Source organism: Sorghum bicolor, chromosome 4 (assembly GCF_000003195.3).
Source record: "Sorghum bicolor cultivar BTx623 chromosome 4, Sorghum_bicolor_NCBIv3, whole genome shotgun sequence".
In the NCBI taxonomy this organism is placed as follows: domain Eukaryota; kingdom Viridiplantae; phylum Streptophyta; class Magnoliopsida; order Poales; family Poaceae; genus Sorghum; species Sorghum bicolor.
The window spans coordinates 68402822-68429351 of record NC_012873.2 but is presented as its reverse complement, the minus strand read 5'-3'; the positions used below and the strand labels follow the sequence as shown (position 1 = coordinate 68429351).

Here is a 26530-nt window from a genome sequence, read left to right as displayed (position 1 = left end):
TGTCGTCTTGTGTATTACAGTAAGGAGTAGTAGATCTGGTACTGCCAGTAGCTAAATTTTTTTAAGGTTCCCGTTATATCAAACTTTACGCCATATGTATGAAGCATTAAATATAAATAAGAATAAAAACTAAGTGTACAGTTTTTTTATAAATCACGAGATGAATTTTTTGAGCCTAGTTAGTCCATAATTGGACAATAATTGCCAAATAAAAACAAAAGTGCTACCTATGTTACACGAGTACGAGTATCTGATATGATACACACTTTCTCAAAAGAAAATCCACTAAAATGATGTCTCCGAGTATCCGTATCCGCGTATCCGATGAGTATCGGATACAAATACGTCACCCCCCCTTGGAGTATCCGTGTAACATAGAGTGCTACAATGTTCCAAATCAAAAAAATTTGGGAACTAAACAAGGCCTGTGTAGTATACTTGTTCACCCAAAAAACCAAAAAAACTTTTCAAGATTTTGTTGCATCGAATCTTACGGCACATGCATAGAGCATTAAATATAGCCTTGTTTAGTTCACCCTAAAAACTAAAAAGTTTTCAAGATTCTCTATCACATCGAATCTTGCGGTACATGCATGAAGCATTAAATATAGACGAAAACAAAAACTAATTACACGGTTTGTCTGTAAATCACGATGCGAATCTTTTGACTCTAGTTTGTCTATGATTGGACAATATTTGCCACAAACAAACGAAAGTGCTATAGTAGCGAAATCTAAAAAAAAATTCACATCTAAACAAGGCCATAGATGAAAACAAAAATTGATTGTATAGTTTGCCCATAAATCGCGAGACGAATCTTTTAAGCCTAATTACTCCATGTTTGTCAAATAAAAACGAAAATACTACAGTGTTAAAATCCAAAAAAAATTGAGTCTAAACAAGGCCTTACAATTTGTTGGGCCTTGTTTAGGCCTTGTTTAGTTCCGAAAAGATTTCGGATTTCGGTACTGTAGCACTTTCGTTTGTTTGTGATAAATATTATCCAATTATAGACTAACTAGGATCAAAAGATTCGTCTTGCAATTTCCAGCTAAACTGTATAATTAGTTTTTGTTTTCGTCTATATTTAATATTTCATGCATGTGCCGCAAGATTCGATGTGACGGAAAATCTTGAAAACTTTTTGCTTTTTGGGGTGAACTAAACAAGACCTTAGTTCATCCCAAAAACCAAAAACTTTCCAAGATTCCCCGTCACATTGAATCTTTCGACATATGCATAGAGTATTAAATATAGATGAAAACAAAAAATAATTATACAGTTTATTTGTAAATCGTAAGACAAATCTTTTAAACCTAATTGCTCTATAATTAGATAATGAACAAAAATACTACGGTATGAAAATATAAAAAAAAATTCGGATGTAAACAAGGCTTAAAGTGCGCTGCTCTCCTCTCCTACTCGTGGTAGAAACTGTGCACAGATTCCAAACGCCAGAATGACAAGAGATGAAACATTCCATGTGCACACCATTATGGCCCGCTGCACCTACACACACGCGCACAGCAGCGTCTCTTGTGAGGTTGCTCGCCCAATTTTGCTACGCCCCAGTCCAACCACATACTCACGTATAGTATATGTTTTCTTATCTTAGTTTCACACTAGAAAATATGTCCGTGCGTTGCCACGGGAGAAGGGTCGTATGGTTAAAAATTGCATGATCTTTCTTCCTACTTACCGGCACTACCTTTAATCCTGCTCTCGCTTACGTCCACTGCCTCATGCACCCCTCAGTTGCCGTCCTCTCCATTGGTCTTCTAGCACCCACAGTCGGCACCTCACACAGAATCACTGTCTCACCAACCTCTCACGACGTTCTACTCTAACCATAGGGCTCCTGTCTACCACTCCAACATGACGCACCCGCCGTTGGCCCTACGCAAACCCTTACAATTTTTGTTGAGGATTAAAAAAGAAAAGAAAGGTTTTAATTTATGTTCTTGATTTTCTAGTATTTATATCTAGGTAGATTAAAAAAAGAAAAGCTTTTGTTCTTATTCTCGATTCACGTCGTTCTTCGCGTATATGGAGGTGGTGGCAGAGAGCACATGGCAGAGCCGTGAGGGGGCAAGGACCAACCGCATCCTCCATCGACGAGCTCCCGGAGCTCGACCTGGCTAGATTCTCCCCGCCTCCTCGGGCCAGGCGATGTTAAGGACAAACAGGGACAAAGTCGAGGGCCGCTTCGACCTGGCTAGATTCTCCCCGCCTCCTCGGGCCAGGCGATGTTAAGGACAAACAGGGACCAAGTCGAGGGCAGCAGCACGTCAGAAATGAGCAAAGGCTTGGAGTTCTTGCTCTCGCGCTTCGACGGTCGCCGTACCTAATGTCGCCGGCGACGGCGCTGCGTAGGTTGTAAACACCGTGAATGAACTATTACTGGAGGAGGTTGCTAAGGAAGAGCTGCCTCTAGAGAAATAAATAAAATATACATTATAGAAAAACGCATGGCGCAGTTGCAAGGCCAACAAGGTTTGGTTTGTCAAGTGTTGTGTAGTTTTTTTTCCTAATTTGTTATTTATGGGCGGATAGAAAAAATGAACAAACTGAAATTTTTATGATTAAATATTATGTAAAGATGTATGATCAGAGAATTTGGAGTTATTTTAGAAGAATCAGAGAATTATGAGATGATACATACCTATATGTAATGAACAATGGAGAACGCAGCCGCCAACGAGGCCTCGTTCGTGATCAGCCGGCCTAATGTCCAATTAATGGCTCAGCCCATATAGGTAGGATGTAGCCGAGCACCAGGACAGTTCGGTCCATCTGGTCGACAGGAAGGAGAGCCAAGGGTCCAAAGCCGAGACAAAACAGAAGAAGATCGGCACCAGGCTTTTTTTTGTTGATAGACTCTCGGGCTTCTTGTGGCTGACAGAACGACCGACCGGTATATATGTACATGACGGATAGACGGATAAAACGACCGGCAGACTGAAATTTTCATCTTTAAATATTAGGTATAGATATAGATATAGATACACGCCGCCATCGCAAGAAAAGATGACTTTCTGTTTATTTATTAATTAAAGGTCCTCGCAATTCGTACGTCATAAATCAATGATTACTCGCATCCATACCAATAGCACGAGCATAGCATAGCATACCATACCATACAGGAGCCATCGTGAATGAAACAAACAATCAGATTCAGTTACACTTTGGAATAGCCCTGTCACCGGATTAAAGTCACAGTGACTTAATTTGTCACAAACTCATCACGGTGACTTCCACGTCAGGATGCGATGCGAGAGATCCAGACGCCCACCGCCGGTCACCGGAATCGGACTGCTATTATTACTTTATAATAACAAGACAAGATGGATAAGGTGCCCGGACCCAGGACGGACGGAAGCAAGAAACTCCAATCCATCCATCCCCACCCCACACTACACTGACCCCGACCCTGACCCTGTTGTTTCCACAATTTCTGCTCCTTTCCACAATCACATCACAACCGACCCATGTCCATAATTGGTTTTCAATTACTACATACATACACACACTGCCCCTCAACAAAACAAAACAATTTATAATTAATTAATTAATTAATAAATACTTCCCATTACTGTACACTGAACTGCAGCCTTACTTACGCAACCGCGCTGCTCTGCTCTATAGCCCACAGTCAAAATTTTGCCCCTATATGGTCTTGTCTTACCCGATGTTTGCCACAAAGGGCACCAGCCGCTTGTGATCCCTCTTACGCCCAAGCGCGCAGGTATCAAGAACTCGCCCAAGCAGCAGCCGGGTGTTCTGCAGCGCTACATCCCGTGCCACCAACCCGCTGTCTGTGGCGCTGCTGCTGCCGCCAACGCCGCCTTGCCCCATCAAGGACCCGAACCCTGACCCTGCAGCATACTGCAGCGGTCCGCTCCTAGCCTTGAAAGACGACTGAGGAAGCAGCATGCTCTGGAGGACCTTCTCCCCGATCCCATGCCCGTTCTCGCCGAATCCAGCCTCCTCGCCTTGCCCGCCAGCCACACCGCTGCAGCTCCGTAACAGCGCCTCAAGCACGTTCAGTGCCTCCGAGCACAACGTGCTCTCCACCAGCTGCGACACGACATTGTACACCTGGGGTATCTGGGACGGATCCACAGGGGTTTGCTGCAACAGCGATTTAAGCATCAGAAGAATCACCCGCTGGTAATCCAGAGGGCCCCTCTCCAGGAGCCTCAGCAGGTGCCCAAAGGCCAAAGATGAGTGCTTAGGGAACCACTCTGCACAGATTGGTGGCGAAGCTCGTGCAAACAAATCCTCCAACGACATGATTTCCCCAAAGGAATATGCTCTGAACACTTCGGCCAAATCATCCAGAGACTTGGCACGGCACCATACTGAAATATTGGATGCCACATAGTAAGCTTTCTGGTTCTGTTCTTGCAGTGGAGAAGCTGACCCAAGGGAAGGTACTTCCCTCGTGAGCTGCAAACCAAGCCATGGAAGAAGGCCTGTGATGTGCATCAGTAACCTTGTCTCAGGGCTCCCAAATATAGAGTCACACGTAGGTATCGTGATCCTAGATAGCACCTCAATTGCAGATCCATGGCTAACAGTGGACATGAGCCCTTTCAGCACCAGCGGCTGCACCCCTTCAAAAGCAGGGACCTTCCCGGTATCAGTCACAGATAACAATCTCTCCGAAGTAGTTCTAGACTCCAGCCTGTGGAGGTCACTTGCATACCCATTGATGTCAAACTCATCACGTGGCATGCTTGAGAGTAACACATTTTCTGTTGTTCGGTCACGGAATGTCAATCGATCAATTACCCTACAGAACAACTCAAGCACCTGGCAGTAAATGTGTACAAAGTCGGTATGCATCAGTGCAACACAGCCCCAAAAGAGCTGTGGGTAAAGTATAACCTTCTCAGGTTCCATGTTTTCAACCATGACCTGTAAAGTCAACAATATCTCCATCGCAAAACCTAGAACAGCTGGAACAGGATTCCCCAAGCATCTGTGGATGCATCTCAGAAGCAATACGCAGCTATCACTTTTAACACTGGGACGTAACGCACGGTATATCTGGTGCGACCGACAAGCCAGATGACGAGATGTGCACTCCATGGCCCACTTAAGAGCTTCAGAGCCCCAAGTCTCACGAAGGTCCCCCTGGAAGAAAATAGCACTAACCATGCTTTGCACAAGTGCCGATAAGAGTGAAGCGCTAGGAAGTTCGGTCCGGACAAGGGTAGGATCCTCGTTCTCCCACATCAGGCTGCCCCTTTTAGACTGAATGTATTTGATCAAGCTCACCACATGATGCTTATTCTCTCTTTCACTACTTTCAACCTCATACAGTTCAAGATGACGGCCAGCCAACGAGTAAAGGAGATTCACGAGCAAATCTTGGCAATGCTCGAGCACAATGTCTTCTGAGCTATCCATCGAAACACATGTGACGTGGAACAACAGAGGTAAATTTTCACGAAAGTCTTCATCATTTTCATAAGCAATTTCAGCCAGTAGAATCAAAGCTATGTCAGCACGTGAAAGCAGGTGTTGATGCCCTTGTAATGCTGACTGGAGCTCATTGGCATTAATCCCATGAATTCCACTGCCCCCTTGATGCAAAAAATCATCTGTTGAGTTTGGGGTATCAAAGTAGTAGTCACCACTATCTCTGGAAACATGGCGGCTCCTCAGATTACCAGCAGAGCTTCGAACACCCATCAACGGCCCCGACATATTCATTAACGCTGGAAGTAGCTGGCCTGATCGACCTGCCGTTGGGTTTGGAATGCTTACCTCAGGAGCCAACGGGCTAAGTGGGCCAGATACACTTCGGCCGGTAACTGCAGATGTCCGCCAGCTCAGGTTTCCACTGACATTTCTAACTGCACCATCAAGCGAACCACGAACAAGAAGGGGGGACATGTGAGGCTGGCTATCAATGACTGTTGCAACCTGAGAGGCAGTAGGCCCTTGAGAAAACTCCAATACGACATTTGCAGAGACATCAACCTTCCCAGGTCTGACTGGTTCTTCGTTGTCCTCGAGCATTCTCTGAGATAGCTCGCAGACCAAGTGATCAATGGTCTGTTGTGGGCAGATCCGAGCAAGATATAGGCTAACACGCTTCGCAACAGAAAAATAAGTAGCAAATGCACCAGTGATCTCTGCCGATGGATTGGCATCGCAGTCCTCAATCCCTCTGGTGATCAAGAAGTTCAAAACTGGGATGATGTTGCGAGTATTGCTTGCCACAGTGCTCCAAAGTTTCTCAATCTCATCAGGAAACTGATCGCCATGTTTCCATGTCACATAATAAAGACTTTTCAGTAACCTCTCGCTCCAGCCAGATTCCTTCAGTCTCACAAAGTTGAGATTTTCTATCCAAGGAGCCATGCATGTAAGGACCTGATGTTGTGCAATAATGTCCACTGCATCAAGCTGACGCTGCATTATTTCCTCGCACAGATGCTCACTGAGCTCAGGATGGTCCTTGGCAAGCTTTGAGGACAACTTATACTGGAATTGTTGGTAGGAATCCGGGAGGTTGCCAACAACAGAAGCCCGGTAATGCCCAACACCATCAGTATCGTCTTCAGCCCATTCGCGAAGAGAGAGTGTCTCCAACATCTGGAGGGCACTGTCACGGATTAGTTTTGTCTGATCAACCACCTTGTAGAGGATCAAGCTCACAAGTCTCTGGATTTCACATTTTGGAATCTCTTGGCGCATGTAGACTTCAGCCAGAACACTGAAATAGCCATCTGCTATTTGAGGGTCTGGAGAGTAGCACTGCAAATTATTGACAAAAGATCAGCACTGTGAGATTTAACAGCTGGTAGCGAGCATATAAATAGAATAATGCCCAAGCCAATGAGAAGTGACAACATATCATTTACTTTCAGATCAAAATGAGATACTGCAACAGTAACACAAATCTCTAAGAATGTTTTGCCCAAAAGAAAAACACTTCTTGAAGGAGATAACAAACCATAAATCAAGAGGCCAAAAAAAGAAAGAAAAAACATTCAAGTGTAAACTTGTGGAGGATAAAGCAGTCAATAAGATCGACAATTAATTTATGCATTGTTTTGAGAAGAAAACTTTAGCATGGATAATTCTTAGAGCTGATGTGACTATTACATGATTCATATGATATGAACGACATTGCAGATGTGTATTTAGTCTACCTGCCAAGATATTGAGAATATACATGAGAAAAATATAAGCTAAATGTACCTGATCTATGCAAGCAGGAAACAAGTCCAAATTTGTCTGCAAAATATTCTTCAGCGCGGTTTTTGCTAAGAGGAGTCGCAAGTGGCTAGTTTTCTGTTTGTCCCTCCCACCAAAACGTCCGCCGTCAGTATGCTTTGAATATGACGGTGTTCGCGGATCAACTGGTGAATGCCCAAAAGGTGCTCTTGCAGATGGTTCCATGAATAAACTATTAATCCATGATATCACCCGGCCAGACATCTTTCTTGCATTATCATCAAAACAAGGCCCATAAAGCAATGAAGCAATAGCATTCATAGAAGCCCAGTTAATAGCTTCTAACTGTTCAGCCATTTCCCTGTCAAATGCAAGTTTGTCAAGTGATTCCCTTGACCTCGTATGTTGGTTACTTTTATATCGCTCAATTTCACGACGATAGTCGCTGCTGCTTTCCTGTCCCCATGAACTACCAGAATCCTCACTCCAGGTAAGGACAAGATCAAAAAGCCTCTTACGTATTCTGTTGTCAAACCGCTCAGCTTTCGCATCAACAAATTCTGGAGCTAGGTATCTCAGAACAGATGCTAATGCGTATCGCAGAGGCTGCAAGTCTTGAAAGCTATCAGACAAGGAAATAGTAATTTGGCGGTATGTTTCTTCAATGAACTTCAAAAACTGCTGGCGCAGCACAGGTTTCCGACTAAGCATCCCAGGCCAAACCTTCTCAGCTATCATTCGATGTATATTCGCAACATGAGTGCGCAGATCCTCACGGCGGGACCTAGGATTCTGCTGAACCAAACACAAGTAGCCATCAGAAAGAGTATTTGAAGAACTGTGCCTATAATCCTCTTTTGTTTCAATTTATTTCACAGGTGGCGATGCGCCTTGTCAAGCAATGATCATAGAGATGACCAGGATATACGGATGCAAGTGGGTACCCAATGGTGTTTTGAGGCTTAAATGTCATTCTAGTTCATTTTTCCACTCCCCTCAAACTACAGAAATGCCATTCTAGTTCATTTGATCAAATTTTTAAGTCGACCCGATGACCCAAACTAGTTTGAACTTGCATACCTACCAGAATAAGTAGCATATTCTACAAGTTGCAATACAAGGTCAAGCTGACAGCCTGACACTATTCAGTCAGAAATCCGTAGTCCTTTTTTATATTAGGAACCGGAAAGATGTTCCCTTTTATTTGATGTTATAGCCTCACAGGATTCAAGGAAAAAAAAGTTAATTCCTCCTAATGGGTACTAGCATTGTTTAGTTTGTAGTACATTTATATGACTTGGAAGAATTTAATAAGCTCGAAATAGACACGCCTTTAATAGGGGCACAAGGTTACATTATGAACTTTTGTTAATATGCACGAGTTTAAACATGAAATTTAAAAAAAAAAAAACAGAGAGATTAGTAGACATGGGCTCAACCCCACTTTGTTTCACAATGTATAACTAATAAGCCCACTAACCCACCATGGGCATAAACCAAGTAAACACTAAATCAAGGAAAAACAACGGTAGGCAATGTGCCCAACAATCTCAAGATCTGCAGTCCCAATCTCCATTAGGAAATCACTGGGGCACGCGCGGTGCGGTAAGGGTTATGTCTATAGTATAGTATGTTTCAAATAAAAGAAAGGAAAGATATGCAAGGCAAAGAGCAACAGTTAGTTTTTGCAGCAACATGGGCAGGTCCATGAAACATATGACCTCCCTTGAAAGAAGGCAGCAAAATAAACATTCATACCTAATTAACTCAATATAAATTTCACTAATACATTAACTTTAGGAAGAAAGTTAAGCCTCTGTACCTTCCATTTAGGTTTTCCTTCCGTTTCTGATGACACTTCCTCAACAAATAATGCCAGATCACCAAACATGATTTCACATACTTCCAAATGTGAGTGGCCAAGGGCAGATGTAGCAGCAAGCTGCAGAAAGCATTAAAAACAATTTCAGTGTGTGTGGAGTCAACACTAATCAGCTAATTCTACTATGCCAAAAGTGCATATATTTAATATGATTTCATTACACAGGAAACCAATATTGTCACAGCCAAACAAAGAATCTGGAAGGAAAGCACAAGAACAAACTGCAGTATATGCAATTGCAATGTAATATGCAAGGCAAATAAACCATGCAAAATTAATCATTGCATTAACTTACTGCATAAGCTTCTGAACCATGACGCAATGATGGAAAAATCATATGGAAGACTTCTCTTGCTGATTTGATGTAAAATTCTTCTCTAATATCAGGTGGACAAGAGCATGCAAACATGGCATATATCAACCATTGGTCAAGTTTAGTTTCAGAGTCTTGAGATTGCTGAGCCTTTCCACCAAGGTCGGCAGGAGTAATCTGTTCAAGTCTTCTAATAACCTCTAATCTGTGGAGTTTTGCAGTAAAGTTAATAAGATACCCAATTATAGCTGATCATACAATCAAATTATCAAATGAATGCAGAAAATAGTGTTTCTATTGAATGGGAACATAGCATATACTTAAATTTTGAGAAAACTGAAATCAGTAAAAGCACCAATCAGTTCTCAAAAGATATAGGAAATAATTAAAAAGGGAAATTGTTTGGGTTTAAAGGGTGTAACTGTTTTCTAGGAAACTATATGCTGTGCCACAACAAATCGGGAAAATGTTCAGTGCAAACCACATCTTCTGTGGAATCGTGAAAACCCTGTAGAAAACATACTTAAGAGTTCTCAAAAAAAATTGTATCCATGCACATCCATAGTGCATCTATGGATGTATATTGCCACAAAATTTGAGATTCAGACTCTTTTTGTAAAAAAATCATCTTCTAGTGCATATGCATCTGAAAATTTGTTATTTTCGTATTTTTTTTACAAAACGAGTTCGAATCTCAAATTTTGTGGCAGTGTATGTCCATAGATGCGATATGGTTGTGCATGGTTTCAAGCTTTTTTAGAACTCCTTAGTGTGTTTTTCTAGTGGTGTTTCACAATTGTACCGAGGATGTAGTTTGCACTGAATATTTTCCCCAACAGATCACCAAATAAATGAAGGAAAGCTATGTCTATCAGTATTCAGTTCCATTGAAACATGTTACTATGTTAGGCTCTCAGTCAACTTTCCATCAGTACACCCATCATGGCACCTAGTCATGCTCACATTCTGAGCTTCTGCCAAAGATTTAACTACAAGTTTTTGTCGTAAACTTTTTAATAGCATGCAGAAAACCCAGTGCCTAATTGAACTTCAGAAAATAAGGTCAAAGTTGGCAATGGAAGAAAACAAAGAAGACAGTTGCTGAGTTGCATTTATCATATTGAATTTGTGTCCAGAAGTTCCAGAAAAGACCAGAGTTCATGCCTTGCATCTTGCACAGAGCTCGGGCAAAGTTCGGCTGCATATTTCACAATTTCACTGAGGTAGCGAGCCCATCTGCTTTTATCTACACTCTCCAAAATGGATTGAAGAGTCACATCCAAAGGAATAGGGTCCATTTCACGTCTTAGATCATAAGGTCGTCCCGGATCCCAATAACAGCTTTGTACAATGTCTTCCTGTGAATCAATAAAGAAAACCTTACTTTAAGGCATCCTTGTGTGGTCAGGGATTGTGAAAAATAAAAAAGGAACAGTTTGATGACAACACTTGTGCCAATGAAATCTAAAGCTCACAGGAAGATAAGAACTCCAAGGGGGTTTAGGAGGAAAGAGAAAATTTACTCTCGTATATGTTTCCTTTCCTAAGAACCTCCAACATCCCAAACAAACTTCTGGCGGATCAAAGAAAATAAAATATGAAAAATGCACAAAAAAGCACTCACCCCATTCTCCTCTATGATATCTATGATAAATATTGGCTCTGGTTCAAGTTTCAGTTTATTGTCACCCAATTCATTTGCTGAGTAATCCCTGAGATCATTTTGCAGTGCTCGAACACATCGCAGTAACTCCAGGGCAGTGAGCCTTATTTGAACATCAGCAGAACTGAGAAAGACAAGGCCAACTGCGTCCATTTCTGAGGCGCGAAATTCAGATACATCCCTGGACCTATGGAAAGGAGACCTCTGTAGTGCATCCCCTCCTCTACTAGAACGCCTACCATTTTGCATGTCTTTTGCCAAAGCCTCCTCAGATAGGCATACTCTCCACAAACGCATCAGCTCCACCAGGCGACCAAGTGACGTTTGAATTAAAAGAGGAAAGTCATCAGGAAGTTTAAGGATAAAGTTGGCCATTCCTTTCAACACAGCAAACCTACGATTAGGCAAGCAACGTACGATCCTGTTCAACACTTGCACTGCTTCTTCACGAACACCAGGGTCAATACTTATGCCATGCTGAGGTATAATCTCAGTCATTTTATCATTACGGCCCACCTCTTCTATCAAGTATGGGATACATTTAAGCACAGACCTGAAGAGTGATCCCTGAGATTTATCCTTGGTTACATTATCTGAAAATATTAATTTTAGAAATCAGAGTGAACAGGAAAATGATGAACTATATTAGGATATTACAAACTGGTCCTGTCTTTTTATAATTAATACAACAGTTTCTAGAGCATTGTCCAAATAAATACACAGTAACAACAGCATTGACCAAATAATTCCAAATTTTTGCTACATATAATGAGATATAGCAGCATACCTATCGTAGCCTTTGATGATGTGAGAAGTGCTAGGCTATATGCCTTGTTGCAAGACCTTAGTATTGACTCAATTGCTGACTTCACCTTTGGAATATAGTGCCCAATACCAGACACTGAAATTAAAAAGTAAACACTTACCATACATACAAAACTTGGTTAAACAACATCATTGAAGCCTTGGAAAATATTACCAGTGCCAGGTTACCTTGCAAAGCATCCAAGCCAATTTGTTGATTTGATGGAGAAACAACTATCTCGAGCAAAGCCCTAAGACCAACAACCTTAGCTTCACTTAAACTATCTGGTTTCAATAATTCCAGTATCATATGATTCATTGCAAAATCCAGATTGCTCTGAGCTAAGGTCACGCAGAACTCAACAAGTTTATCATGCTGCACATCTTGGGTCAGCAAGCCTTTCTTCAGAACGGTCAGTAATTGAGAGGTTACACTGTCTAAATAGTCCCAAACATGATTTCGAGGTTGGTAATCCGCATAAATATTCAAATAGAATTTTACTAGACGGTGAAGACAATCCAAAGCCATTGATCGATGGTTCTTGTCCTGTATAATAATTGATAAATCAGAATTATTCTAAAAAGCATCCCGAAGGAAGAACATTAAGTTTCAGAGACCAGAAAATTTGAAAATAATTTTCAGTAATGAAATATTATGATGTTATCACATGAATTTATGTTCGTGGTCATATCACATGTTTACAGAAACATCACCTTCAGATACTTATACAGGATCTCCATATGCTGGGAAAAATTAGAGTTGAATGTGTTGGCATCACCGAGACAAAGTAGAAGGGTAACAAGTGGGAAACCAACCTGGAATAAAGGTTCAGCATCGTATATTAACAATGTTATATACCAAAATAATGAGAGACAAAGTAAGGAGCTTGTTGTAGAAGTTAAGTCCTGCTCCCAGTTATCACTTAGTTATCTGTGCTTAATTATGTTTCTGCTATTAAGGCCTTGGGCAGCACAAGTGACTGTGCAAGTACCCAGGCAGTTAGCTGTTTAGTTAATGCTCTAATGAGCCATCAATGTAATCAATGTGCTACTTATCTCCTATATATGAAAGAGCAGTCGCATGGGTGTGTTATCCCAGGCTGAACAAAACACTCTGTACCTCCAACAATTGGTACCAGAGCCTAGGTTAGACACCTCTCTCTCATCTTCTACTCGAGCCCCCCTTCCCTGCTTTCTCATCCATGGCCTCGACATCTTCTGAGCGCCGAAGGAAGACTGCCAAGGACGTCAGCAATGCGGAAGACTCCTCTGGCCGGGCCGCGCGCTTGAAAGCTGCAGAGGAGGCAGCTGCGCAGGCAGTCCAAGCGGCGCGGCAGGCGGCGGCCGCTGCAGAGGAGGCGGCAAGGACCGCGCGGGTGCTGAGGGAGGAGATTGCAGCTGAAGTAGAGGGGCTGGAGTATGAAGAAGAAGAGGAGGAGGTCAAGAGCCCGCGCCGGAGGTCCCCATCTCCGCCATCCCGCAGGCGTGGCCGCGGTGGCAGGCGTTGGGAGTCGCCTGTGTACGACAGGGTCGTATACAGGGACTCGGGCAGCGGCACGAACTGGCCGATGCTGTCCAAGACAAACTACCACGAATGGAGCCAAGAGATGAAACTGCGAATGCAGGCCCGCGATCTGTGGGATGCAGTTGAAGGAGAACGGGTCTCGTTCCGCGACGACCGGCGGGCTATGGAGGCGATTGTCGCAGCGGTTCCCAAGGAGATGGGGATTCCGCTCATCGACAAGCGGACGGCGAAGGAGGCGTGGGACGCCATAGCTGCTGCGCGCATCGGCGTGGACAGGGTCCGCCGCGCGACGCTGCAGCGCCTCCGCCGCGACTGGGAGAACATCAGTGTCAAGCCAGGAGAGAGCGTCGAAGACTTTGCCTTCCGCCTCTCAACTCTGCATCGACAGCTTGTCCTTCATGGTGATCAGGACATCGATGAGAGGCGTGTGGTGGAGAAGTATCTGCGTACAGTACCATCGAAGTATGCGCAGATTGTGGTTGCTATTGAGCAGTTTCTGGACCTCGACAAGCTCACGCTTGAGGAAGCCACTGGGAGTCTCAAGGCTGTTGATGACCGTGAAGAGCAAGCGCCTACCGAGCCAATCACCGTCGGCGGCAAGCTCATGTATACTGAGGAGCAATGGCGCGCACGCTGGAAGAAGGAGAAGAAGGGCGGCGGGGATGATTCTGCTGGCTCTAGCTCAAAGAATCAGCGCGGCGGCAGCCAAGGCGGCGGTGGTGGCCGCGGTCGCGGCGGCTGGCGAGGAAAGGGCCGTGGCAGCGGCTGCGATGGTGGACGTTGTGGCGATACCTGCCACAATTGTGGCCAGGAGGGCCACTGGGCAAGGGACTGCCCTCATCCGCGCCGAGACAGAGACGGTGACCGTGATGGTGGCGGTGACCGCGGCGGCGGACGGGGCAGAGGCCGTCGTGGCGGCGGCCGCGGTGGCAATCAAGGCCAGCACGCTGGTGGCCGAGGGGGCGCAGGCGGCGGTGACGGCGGCCACAATGGTCGTGTGCAGTATGCAGAATGCGAGGATAATGGGGCTCTGTTTCTAGCGCATGGGCTCGTTGATCTTGATGAGTGCGCGCCGGCATACACCTATGCTGCTCAAGAGGTGAATCTGGAAGAACCAAAAGCCCGCGCCTTCCTTGGTGCCAATGGCGATGAAGAAAAGGCAGATGTGTGGTACCTTGATTCAGGAGCTACACACCATATGACTGGACGGCGTGAGCTCTTTTCTGACTTGAATACGGACGTGCGAGGCACGGTCCGGTTTGGAGATGAGTCCAAGGTTGACATCAAAGGCATCGGTTCGATTGCTTTCAAAGGAAGAACTGGTGAGCATAGGGTGCTGCAGGGTGTGTACTATATACCAGCCCTGAAAAATTCCATTATCAGTCTTGGTCAGCTTGACGAGACTGGCTCCAAGGTGGAGATATATCACGGCGTGTTACGTATCTGGGAACACACTGGCCGTTTGATTGCCAAGGTGAAGAGAGGGGCTAACAGATTGTACACACTCCAACTTCAAGCAGCCCAGCCACTTTGTCTTGCAGCACGCAGAGGAGATGTAGCGTGGCAGTGGCATGAGAGGATGGGGCATTTGAATTTTGATGCACTCCGCAGACTTGGGAAGGAGGAGATGGCGCGCGGTGTCCCAGTTATTGACCATGTAGAGCAGGTGTGTGACACCTGTGTCACCACCAAAATGAGAAGGCGCCCGTTCCCAGCTACAACACAGTACCGTGCCAAACAGCCCCTTGAGCTGGTGCACGGCGACCTTTGCGGACCAGTGACACCTGCAACACCCGGAGGGAATCGATATTTCCTGCTGCTCGTCGATGACGCTAGCCGTTTCATGTGGGCAGCGCTCATACCAAGCAAGGATGCAGCAGCAGAAGCCATCAAACGCATCAAATTGAGCGCAGAGGCGGAGAGTGGTCAGAAGATCAGGGTGCTTCGCACCGATAATGGAGGAGAATTCACAGTTGCTGATTTTGCTACCTACTGCGCAGAACAAGGCATTAAGAGGCACTTCAGTGCTCCCCACTCACCTCAGCAGAATGGGGTAGTTGAACGGCGCAATCAGTCAGTAGTGGCCATGGCAAGGGCACTGCTTAAGCAGAGGGGCCTGCCAGCTCGGTTTTGGGGGGAGGCCGTGATGACAGCAGTCCACATACTGAACCGATCACCGACACGTGCGTTGAAGGGGATCACCCCATATGAGGCCTGGCATGGACGTTCACCAACTCTGGGACACATGAAAGTGTTTGGGTGTGTGGCATACACAAGGAAGCTCAGTCAACTGCGCAAACTTGATGACCGCGGCGAGGCCGGCGTGTTTATTGGTTATGCAGAAGGAGCTAAGGCATATAGGGTGTTTGAGCCTGTGAGCGGGCGTGTCAGGATCAGCCGTGATGTTGTATTTGATGAAGGACATGGCTGGGATTGGTCCTCGCCGGAATCTGGGTCATCAGTTGTGAACAGCAGTGAATTCACAGTTGAGTATGTCTGGTCAGAAGAGTTGAGCGAACCAGCGTCACCGTCGTCGCATCTGCTCCCAGATTCACCAAGAACACCCGCACCAAACAGCCCAATAGGAATTGAAGGAGCAGAGGGCTCCGCATCAACTCATCCTCAAGCTAATTCTGCTCCAGCGGCACTGGAAGTGTCACCACCGCCACCAAGTCCTCAGATTGAGCATGCCACGCCTCTGGAGGATGATGATGATCGACTGGATGCTTATCACGAGGATGAACCACTTCGCTACAGAACTGTCAGCAATATCATTGGCCAGCAGCCCACACCGCCACCTGCAACTCGCCTGTTCGCAGAACTGCATCTAACGCACTCTGGCGAACCAACTTCGCATACTGAAGCCAAAAGAGATCCAGCGTGGTGCGAAGCAATGAAAGAGGAACTGCGATCAGTAGAGAGAAACAAGACCTGGGAGCTTGTAAAGCCTCCTGCTGGTCACCGTCCAATCACCCTGAAGTGGGTGTTCAAATTGAAGAAGGACGAACATGGAAATGTTATCAAACACAAAGCCAGACTTGTTGCTCGTGGCTTTGTCCAGCAAGAAGGCGTGGATTTTGATGATGTTTTCGCCCCTGTCGCACGCATGGAATCTGTTCGAGTCTTATTGGCTCTGGCGGCACAGGAGGGCTGGTCTGTTCATCAGATGGACGTCAAGTCCGCATTTCTGAATGGAGACCTCAACGAGGAGGTATATGTGTACCAGCCGCCTGGCTTTGCTGTTGCTGGACAAGAAGACAAGGTGTATCGCTTGCGCAAAGCCCTGTATGGCCTACGGCAAGCGCCAAGAGCATGGAACGCAAAGCTTGATTCAACATTGAAGAAGAAAGGTTTCAGACAAAGCAACCATGAAGCTGCAATCTATAGGCGAGGTTCTGGAAACCATCTGTTGCTTGTCGGTGTGTATGTGGATGATTTGATCATCACAGGGGCCAAAGAGCAGGATGTTGAAAGCTTCAAGGCTGAAATGAAAGCAATATTTGAGATGAGTGATCTCGGGCTCTTAAGCTTCTATCTGGGCATTGAAGTACAGCAGAGCATCGATGGCATCACCCTCAGACAGACTCACTATGCCAAAAGGATACTGGAATTGGGTGGTATGGTGAACTGCAACCCTGCAGCCACCCCTATGGAGGAAAGGCTAAGATTGAGCAAGAAAAGTACAGCCAAGGAAGTTGATCCAACACAGTACAGGCAGCTGGTTGGAAGCCTGCGATATTTGGTTCATACTCGGCCTGACTTGGCGTTTGCAGTCGGGTTTGTGAGTAGATTTCTGGAGAGGCCCACCATAGAGCATCAGCAGGCAGTGAAGCGTATCCTTCGGTATGTGGCAGGCAGTCTGGAGTATGGCCTGCACTTCACCAAGGCATCCAGTGAAGCCAGATTCATTGGCTACTGTGACTCAGACTTGGCTGGAGATATTGACTCAAGCAAGAGCACTACAGGTTGTCTATTCTTCCTAGGCAACAATCTGGTCAGTTGGCAGTCCATTAAACAAAGAGTGGTTGCCTTATCTAGCTGTGAAGCAGAGTATGTTGCCATGACTACTGCTGCAACACAGGCTCTGTGGCTGTCCAGGTTACTTGCTGAATTGTTGGGAAAGAAAGTGGAAGTAGTAGAGCTGCGAGTGGATAACAAATCAGCAATAGCACTTGCAAAGAACCCTGTCTTTCATGACAGAAGCAAGCATATCAGGATCAAACAACACTTCATCAGAGATTGTGTGGAAGAAGGCAGCATCAAGACTAAGTTCGTCGCCACAAATGATCAACTGGCAGACATTCTGACTAAGGCCTTAGGCAAGGTCAAGTTTGAAGACATGAGAAGCAAGATTGGGATCATGAAGATCAAGGATGGGGGAAGCAGGTCTTAGGGGGAGAACTGTAGAAGTTAAGTCCTGCTCCCAGTTATCACTTAGTTATCTGTGCTTAATTATGTTTCTGCTATTAAGGCCTTGGGCAGCACAAGTGACTGTGCAAGTACCCAGGCAGTTAGCTGTTTAGTTAATGCTCTAATGAGCCATCAATGTAATCAATGTGCTACTTATCTCCTATATATGAAAGAGCAGTCGCATGGGTGTGTTATCCCAGGCTGAACAAAACACTCTGTACCTCCAACACTTGTTCCTTTGTTCACACATCACTAAAGCTTAACATGCTCAACTTTACAAATAACTTTTCTATTATTTCATCCCTATGACATTAAAATCCTTGTTATCTCCAATTAAGTGTGCAATAAGTTTGAAGTGAGCTGTGGTCCTACTGTAAGCAGTCAAGTAATTATGGCCCTGCTTGGCAGAGCTGGTTACCAGTAGCTCTAGGAAATCCTGGATCTGGAACTGCAGGCATGTTAAGTGCATTTAAATGACTCATTTCGTTTATATTTTAGATTAAATAAAAAAAACTAAACCACTTTAATTTAGTCTACAAACTACAGATTCAGCATAGATCTCAGAGCTAGAGCTGTGCCAAATGGGCCCTATATAACATAGCCACCTTTACATTATTTCATCAAATACTTGATCAGATAACCCTAAGTATGAAGCATGGTTGAAATATTGGGTCCCTAGGTACGAAATTAAATGTTTCACGAAGTGCTTAGGATGATGCAAGGAATTTTATCACTTACCCAACATAAAGACATACCAATATGAAGGGAGTCAAAAACTTATAGTGTTGGATTACTTGAAACTTGTGCAAAATAAAATAAAAAAGGGCCTGATTTAAGCAAAAGAAAAGACTAATAAAGGACCATTTTCAGAGCCACCCAAAGAGAATGGCAGGCACCACACTATAGCAAAGCTAATGCATACTGTTTGTACAAATGAAATATCAATTACATAACTAAAATATTATTGCATCAACTTACAGCAACATGCTTGCTCTGCTTATCCATCCAATACATGAGTGTGACTCTTATTCGTGCAACAGCGTCATACCAAAGTGACAATGCAGGTTCGACACCATGTGGAGGCCAATGATTTTTCCCACCCTCCGCAAGTGGGGCTAGTATACTTGAGAGCATGTTGCACAAAGCATGTTGCAATTCACTCTTCCTTTTGTTCGGAGGACGATTAAGAGGATTTGCTTTTGCAATAAAGGATACAGAAGCATTTAGCCCACCCTCTGTCTTCACCTGAAAAAAGTAATGAGCTTCAGGAATAAAAATGTTCTCTACCGCTAGCCATAACTTTGAAAGGCACAACTCGAAGCATTCCAAATGGCCATTTTATCGACCAAATCTTCTCGGTTTTCTCATATAGACAATAACTTCTTATTACAATACAAATTATGGCTGCATAAGTTCTAGATCCAGTGTACATAAAAAGAAGCATAGATGGTTGGGTGCATCTAAGTAAACCACAACATCTATCATCAACATAATTCTTCAAACAGTTTGGCCCAGTTGTACTTTTCACCCTTACCAATATCCTATCAACAAATACAAATATCAAAACTATAAAACACTGGAGCAGTTTTTGCATATCATACCCCCAATTTAAGGTAGCGCATGCCGTTGATTATGCTGAGTGTCTCACTTCTAAGAGCAAGTGAATGTGAATCAATACGCCGCACATTAAGCTCTATGAAAAACCTTTCTGTCACAGAACTGAACCTGTAAGAACAAAACATCATAGGACTCAGCAACTTATACACGATGCAATAGATTCCATGTGATATTTTCAGTTATATAGACATCTCCCTCCCCCTTTACCCATAGAAGTCAATAATGTAAGAAGTACCTTATGCGTGATAAAGCTCCTAAAAGCTGTGCAACAAGATCTAAGAGTAGACCTCGCAAATCAACCAATGAAGGATACTCTACTTGGCTCACAACTCTGCAGAAAGTATAGAAGGCAAGAGGCAAAATTAGCTTCCACAAGACCACAACTATATAAGCTGGTGCTGCAATTAAAAAGGAAAGCAAACACAGTGACAGCACTCAGAAAATAGGTGAATGTCATTGAAACAAGACAGTAAACATTTATTGAATTAACGCTGCCAGAATAAAATTGGCCACAAATACAATCTGTTATGCTACTTTTACCATACAAGAAACATGTTAGGAATGGCAGTTCAACCTTACCTGTCTGCATTAATTAGCCAATCAAATACGAAACTTTCTAAGCCAATCCAAAGTTTCTCTAGACAAATTAGAAAGCGCAAGATGTCAGCCAACTACTTCGAAAAGTAATTCTGCAAAGAACTTAAAGAAGCGGAAAAGGGGAAAAGTAGCAACCTGTTATTCCCTCTTGCGGACAATACTCAGCAAACCGAATGCAGGCTGAACAGAAAATGCACTCAACAGCAAGCTGAGTAAGGACAAAAGAAATTAAAATTGGTAACAAGAGGATGCAATTACAACATTGAAAAGTAATTCCACTGAATACTTGCAACTATGCTATAATTTACAGTATGCATGTCTGGTGTTGTTTATTAATATACAAATGACAGCAGGAAATAAATTGGTCCATGTTACAAAAATAAATGGTTAATAGATAACAAACCTTCTTTTGGTATGTTGACGCATCATGAGCACCTTTTGGGGATTCACTGCGAACAAATTATCAACAAATTTCAGTAAAACGGAAAGGATGGCAAAGAGCTCAATGCTAAATAATTCAAACCTAATAATATTGCAGGGGTAGAGTTTTTAACATAGTTTAATCAGCATACCTTTCTCTCCACCGAAGAAGAGCTTCCAAAAGAGGTAGAGGTGTGTGTCTAGCAACCATGGCAAGAGAATCCAATACTTGCTCATAACTTGGATCAGATGGCCGGAGGTATTGCCCATCCTGTCATTCTCAAAATTATAACTGGATATAGTTTGTGTTTTACTTAAAATGCTGTACCCAATAACGGACCAACTACAATTTGGCATCATGCCCATATGGTTGGTAACTACATGCGTAGATGAAACAGTACTACCTTGAGCTACCCAACTACATATGCAAGTTATGTCTAGATTAAGGTTCTACCCATCTTACAATCTTGATCCCCCTCCTGCTATATGAAAAAAGGTATATAAACTCCCTAAATGAATCAAGCACATCTTGTATGTCACTAGGATACTATGCCTATAATGGATGTACATATTAAGGTTAGTATTTTGTTAAGATTTTCCAGAAGGAAACAACCTAGCTAGCTCGACATGGCCCAATAAGGAACAATTTATCAACTTAAGTCTTCTATCACCAAACTATAATATAACTGAGCCTGTAAACTCTAAAGAACAACAAAGCGTTTTAGTCCCAGGCAAGCCGAGGTAGGTTAACCCAACATGAGCCACTAAAGCTGTGATCAAATAAACATAAAGCGCATGTGAACAAAATTTTAAGACCTTTAGTTGAACACCAGTTGAAAAGAATACTAATATTAGACTGAGACTTAGGGGTGTTTAGTTCCAAAAAAATGCAAAATGCCAACTACATTGGAATGATGGAATCCAAAATGCCAAAATTTTCAGGGTCATGTTTAGTTCCATCCAAAATGCAGAATTTATTGCTCTCATGAGGGCCTCTTGAGGCTCTTTTGGACTTTTTTTGGCCTCTTGAGGCCAAAATTCAAAATGGAGAATAACCACCTTGTTGCCAAAATTTTTGCATGGTGTTTAGTTCCATTTTGCAAAATGATGAACCAAAAGCCAAAAAATTTTGGAATACAAGGGGAACTAAACACCCCCTTAACACATTTTGGGGAAACTTTCAACGGAAGCAACAAAAGGCCCTGTTTGGATACAAAGTAGTTTTGGAGTTTTAGAAAAATACCACGGTTTTGTGAAATACTCTGGTTTTAGAGTGCCATGAAGTGTTTGGGTGCAACAAACTTTATGGTTTTGAATACCATGGTATTGCCGAAACTGTAGTCTTTTGGAGTTTTAAACCACAGTTTTGCACATCAATGGTTCTAAAATTACAGTTTCTTGATACTAAAACATCCAAACAAGGCCTAAGTTTTTATTATTATTATTGTTGGGGACCAGCGCAAAATAGCTAAAGGTAGAGAAGAAAGTATTGACAGTATGCTTGTGGCAAGGTTGACCGCAGTGTGCTGCCTTCAGTAAGAAGTTTAGTGCAGATGATGAGGAACTGTTACAGGTGAACAAGATGTGCATCTTGTGAGCAACTATTGTCTTCTGCTGTAAGGAGTAAGGACAGAAGCACACTGATTCGGAGTGGCTAGGTGCCTAGGTTATTCACTCCATTGCGCAGGTGTTGGTTCTCTTCCAAAACCAAGCATCATACCGATGAAAAAAATTGAGAGGACGAATGTCACAGTAGAGTGATCCCAATTCACAGCTGTGTGTTACGAGAGTTGAAAGAAACAATATCAGGACAAGGGAGTCACAGCCAATTATTATTGTTATCTGGCATCAATGTCTGCAAATAGTGTTAGTAGGGCATGAATAATGCCTGCAGTGTATGCAATATGGAAGCAGCTGCAGAAATTGGAACAGTTGTAGAGTAGCACTTGGAATGCAACGGAGCAGAGAGTAACATGATATTGAATTCACAAGTGCATGCCAGGGGACTGGAAAAGGAACAAGTTAGCCAGAAATCCCTGAATGGTGGGAAGCCTTGCCACATCACAAAAGTCGGTAATGGCAATGGTAGCGACGCGATCTCGAATCCAGCCGATGGCCGTCGATGTGATGTCACGTAATTGCCAGGTGAGCCTCTTCGGAACAGCGGAGTGGCAGCACCCAGAGGAGACCACATGGGGTGGGAAATGGAATCGTGGAATCATCCATAATCGAAGAGGGGAGGGGGGGGCAGCTGACCTGTGCCTGGGCGGTCTCGATGCGGCGGCGGGCGAGCGGGAGGAAGCGGGCGAGGAGGGAATCGACGATCTGCTTGGCGGCGCCGCCAGCGCCCATGTCGGACGTGGAGGCCGCCGCGCTGGGGGGCGTGGGGGGCAGCGGCGGGGGGTACGAGACCCCCGCTGCCGCGGCGGCCGCGGCAGCGGAGAGATGGTGGGAGGAGCGCGGGGTAGCCAGCTTGAGATCTCGAGGAAACCGACCCAGCTAGGCGGAGATGCGGAGGCGGCCCCCGCCTCGGTCTGCCTTGTGCCCTGCCCTGCCCTGCCGTCTCCGAGGGTACAGACTAGAGAGATGGAGCCATTGGAGGTGGTGAAGGTCCTCAGACTCGACTGGTTTGTGTATATTCTCTTTCCTTTTTTTCCGTTTGGGTCCTGAAGGATAGCCCTTTGATTTCATTCGTTCAGAGCCTTGCTCCAGAGTTCAGTCCAACCCAACCCTTATTAGGCCAGTCTCAATTCAAAATGTCAACGGGGAACCGATCTCCGATTTCCCGCGGGGAATTCCCCTATTTAGTGACAGGTTTGGGGCAAAATCTCTCCCCACGGGGAGCTAAATGGGGCAAAATCTGTCCCCGTTGGGTTTCGCGGGGGCGGGTCTGGTGTGCCTCCCCCCGTCCCCGTTCCCCGTGGAGACCCGATAATAATAAACCTATGCTCAATGTTTGGATTCTTAGTTGCTATTTCTAGTTGATGAATCACTTGTGATGAATGTATGAACAATGTGATTGTTTCTGTGTTGTTATGAACTATGCAGTAGGCAATTATGGACAAATGGTTGTTATTTGCATGTGAATTATTGGATATTTGCTGCTGTTTATGTAAGTGATTTGCTGTTGTTTATATAATTGACACGGGGACGGGGATGGGCAGAAGTTCTCCCCGTGACCCTTTACGGGGACGGGGATGGGAGAATTTTGCCCCGCGGGACGGGTTTGGGGCAGTAACCTCCGACGGGGAATTCCCCGTTGACATTTTGAGTCTCAATGGAGAGTTTCATAGCGTTGTTTCTAAGTTTGTCATGTCATGTGAAATAAAATGAAACTTGGATGAAACACCCACTCTCAATGGAGAGTTTCATTCCATGGTTTGATATACATTTAATTTAAAGACTCATAGAGAGTTGGTAATCGTGTCAAGAGAGTTTCATCTAAATGAAACCCATTTCTTCTCTCTTCTTAAATACGCTGCCATGTCATCTAAAATGCCTATGTGGCAGTTTATTTAATGTGAATGAAACTTAGATGAAACTCCCACTGAGACTGGCCTTAATATAAATATAAATATAAATATAAATATAAATATAAATATAAATATAAATATAAATATAAATATAAATATAAATATAAATATAAATATAAATATAAATATAAAAAATAACACGTATGTACTGTTCATGTTTCTTCTTTTACATGTCACACTAAGTTGGTTATTTCTAAATCATATGATGCGCATCCACGCTGGTCAGTGCCTCGGAGTAGTTTTCACACTGGTAAATGGTTTCTGGGTCTAGGATTTGCTGTGATACTCGTGAGCCCTAAAATATCAATCTAACAATATACTAACAAAACTTTCTCGGACATTTCATTTGTCACCAAAATCATGCCTAACCAATATCTGACAAGCCTACTACAACCTAGCTACCGAAAAACTTTTATGGAGATTGCAACGCGCCTAAGTAGAGATAGTGCAATGAGCCATGAATCCATATCTAGTTGTATAAATGTGATCGGTTTCTTGACAAACTCAAAACTACATAAACTAGCCCAAACTAAAGAGAGACCTCTTTCTAGGCCATTTGAGCTTTTTGTGAGGATTGTTTGATTCTTGTGAGAGTTGAAAGATTAGGTGATCCAACGAGAAATAAAACAAACACTTACGAATTTTGTCAAGCATTTGGTAAAGTGTTTGTTAGCCTTAGAGGATGGAGCCTTCTAGACAACAAAGAGTTACTTGGTGAGCTCATAAGCTTATGGTAAGCCATAAAAAGTTTGTGAAGGTTCCAATTTTGTTTTCGAAAAGAAAGAAATAAAATAGTAAAGTGACGAAAATGGTTGAAAGAAAACTACCTCTCTTTAGAGCGGGGCTCGTCAATGGAGATGTATAATTCATGAAGGTGAATCCAAACTTCGTTAAATAGAGCAGGTGTATCCTTCGCTTATTCTTGTTATTCTTCATTGTTTCAACTTGATCTACTTGTTGTGAAGCATTTAGCCAAAACCATCTCATGGAACTTGCTCATCATACTCCCTTGTACATGTAGCAAAAGTATATCTGAATTCCGTTGGTTAAATTGGCAGATCGATTAGGTTCTTCACTCACAGAGTCAGAATTACAATGAAATTTCGAGCAGGACTATAATTCATGACACTATCATTTAATTCGCAGAGTAGTTTGGAAATTCAAGTTTTGCCTATTCACTGTATCGATCATTTCAATACCCATAAATCATCTTCTTTGAGTGTTGCTATGATGCCTCATATACAAATTTTAAGCATTATGAGACATTCCCTACACCATCTCTTTTATGAGATTGATCCATAGTTGCAAAACTTAGATTGAGTGAGATTCAAACCAACAAGCAATAGTGATTAGGCCATACCTTGAATACTTGTAGCACATTAAGATATCGTGAAGCATTTCTTACTCTTGGAGATCATGTCTCTTAAATGGCTAGAAGTCATTGGCGAGCACCAAGGTCGTGGAGTGTCGTGGAAAGTTTGCGAGGGTTTGATATTGTCCCTAAAAGGAAAAATATTAAACTAGTAGATACAGAAAAGTGGCTGAAATAAACTTAGTTAGAACCTGTCTACGAGTGGTTGCTCTCGACTTCCTCAACAAATACGTAGGGTTTGAGTAGAGACCTAGACTTCGATGAACAGATCATTTGTTTCTTTTGTGCTTCATTTTCTTTTTGTCTATTTTGATCTAGCAAAAGATCGAAGCTAGGGTTAAAAAGAGAATATTTCATTTTTGAGGTTTGTGCTGCCATGAAAGCACAATTAGTCTAATTTGACTCGGAGAGACTATAATTTTTTCTCTTCAACCATTCGTCGGGTAGGTGTGTAACTCTTAGACATGTTCAGTATATCTTATTTTTAATAGTTTCCATGTTTTAACTTGTATTTGTCAAAAATGCCTATCCAACCATCTGTAGGTGACATCTTCGATCCTTTTAGTGAGTTCAGTGAGGGTGTTTTATGACTCAGACGTGCTTAGAATTCTTCATATTTCTCTAAGTGCACTGCAGGAGGGTTGCGCCGACGCTTTGTCACATTTGACATATTTGTGAATCAAAGGGACAACAACGTTAATTGGAATTCTCCGGTGGCCCTATGAGAGAATGAAGTCACCTAAATAACAATGGCAATTACTAACAACTATGTTAGTGATTGTATGTCACTGTTACATTTTCTTTAGTACAACTTCCGTGCATCAACGGAGCTACCTGTTGCTCCCGATTTCAACCCAATAAGTTTGTAAAGGCTAATATGTTTCTGGAGGTTATATATATTTGGTCGCCTGGCCATGTGAACCTCTTTTGAACATATGCAAAAGCCTCGTGCACGTACTAGAGTTGAGCATCCACATGCATATTCTTGCCAAGTGTTTTCATATTTGGAGAGTGTAAGCTAGATTGTAGGGTTAAAATTTGAGGGAGTGATCAAGCGACACTAGGTGTTCATCTTGCAAGAGGGTTTGCTTATTATTCTTGGGGTTACAGTTGCATGGATGCCTTCTTCATGCATCGGGCGCCGGTGCTCTATAAAGATCTTGAGGAAATACTAGGCCTTTGTTTAGTTTTTGAAAAAAT

At 43.5% G+C, this 26530-nt stretch overlaps 1 protein-coding gene across 2 annotated transcripts; it reads right to left on the bottom strand.

The window, feature by feature from the left end:
* On the bottom strand, window positions 3075-23130 carry LOC8084459. Of its 2 annotated transcripts, none has more exons than XM_021460108.1 (17): window positions 22682-23130; window positions 20578-20696; window positions 20409-20454; window positions 20141-20213; window positions 19988-20045; window positions 19644-19739; window positions 19393-19516; window positions 18770-19036; window positions 12571-12672; window positions 12046-12403; window positions 11840-11953; window positions 11014-11645; window positions 10554-10747; window positions 9372-9594; window positions 9017-9136; window positions 7219-7989; window positions 3075-6771 (listed from the first exon to the last, which is right to left on the bottom strand). In XM_021460108.1, the coding sequence occupies exons 1-17, from the start codon at window positions 22775-22777 to the stop codon at window positions 3682-3684; spliced, it is 6483 nt and encodes a 2160-aa protein (XP_021315783.1). In that variant the 5' UTR covers window positions 22778-23130; the 3' UTR covers window positions 3075-3681. The 2 variants fall into 2 exon arrangements, with proteins under 2 accessions (XP_021315783.1, XP_021315784.1); XM_021460109.1 differs by having other exon boundaries at window positions 7219-7986.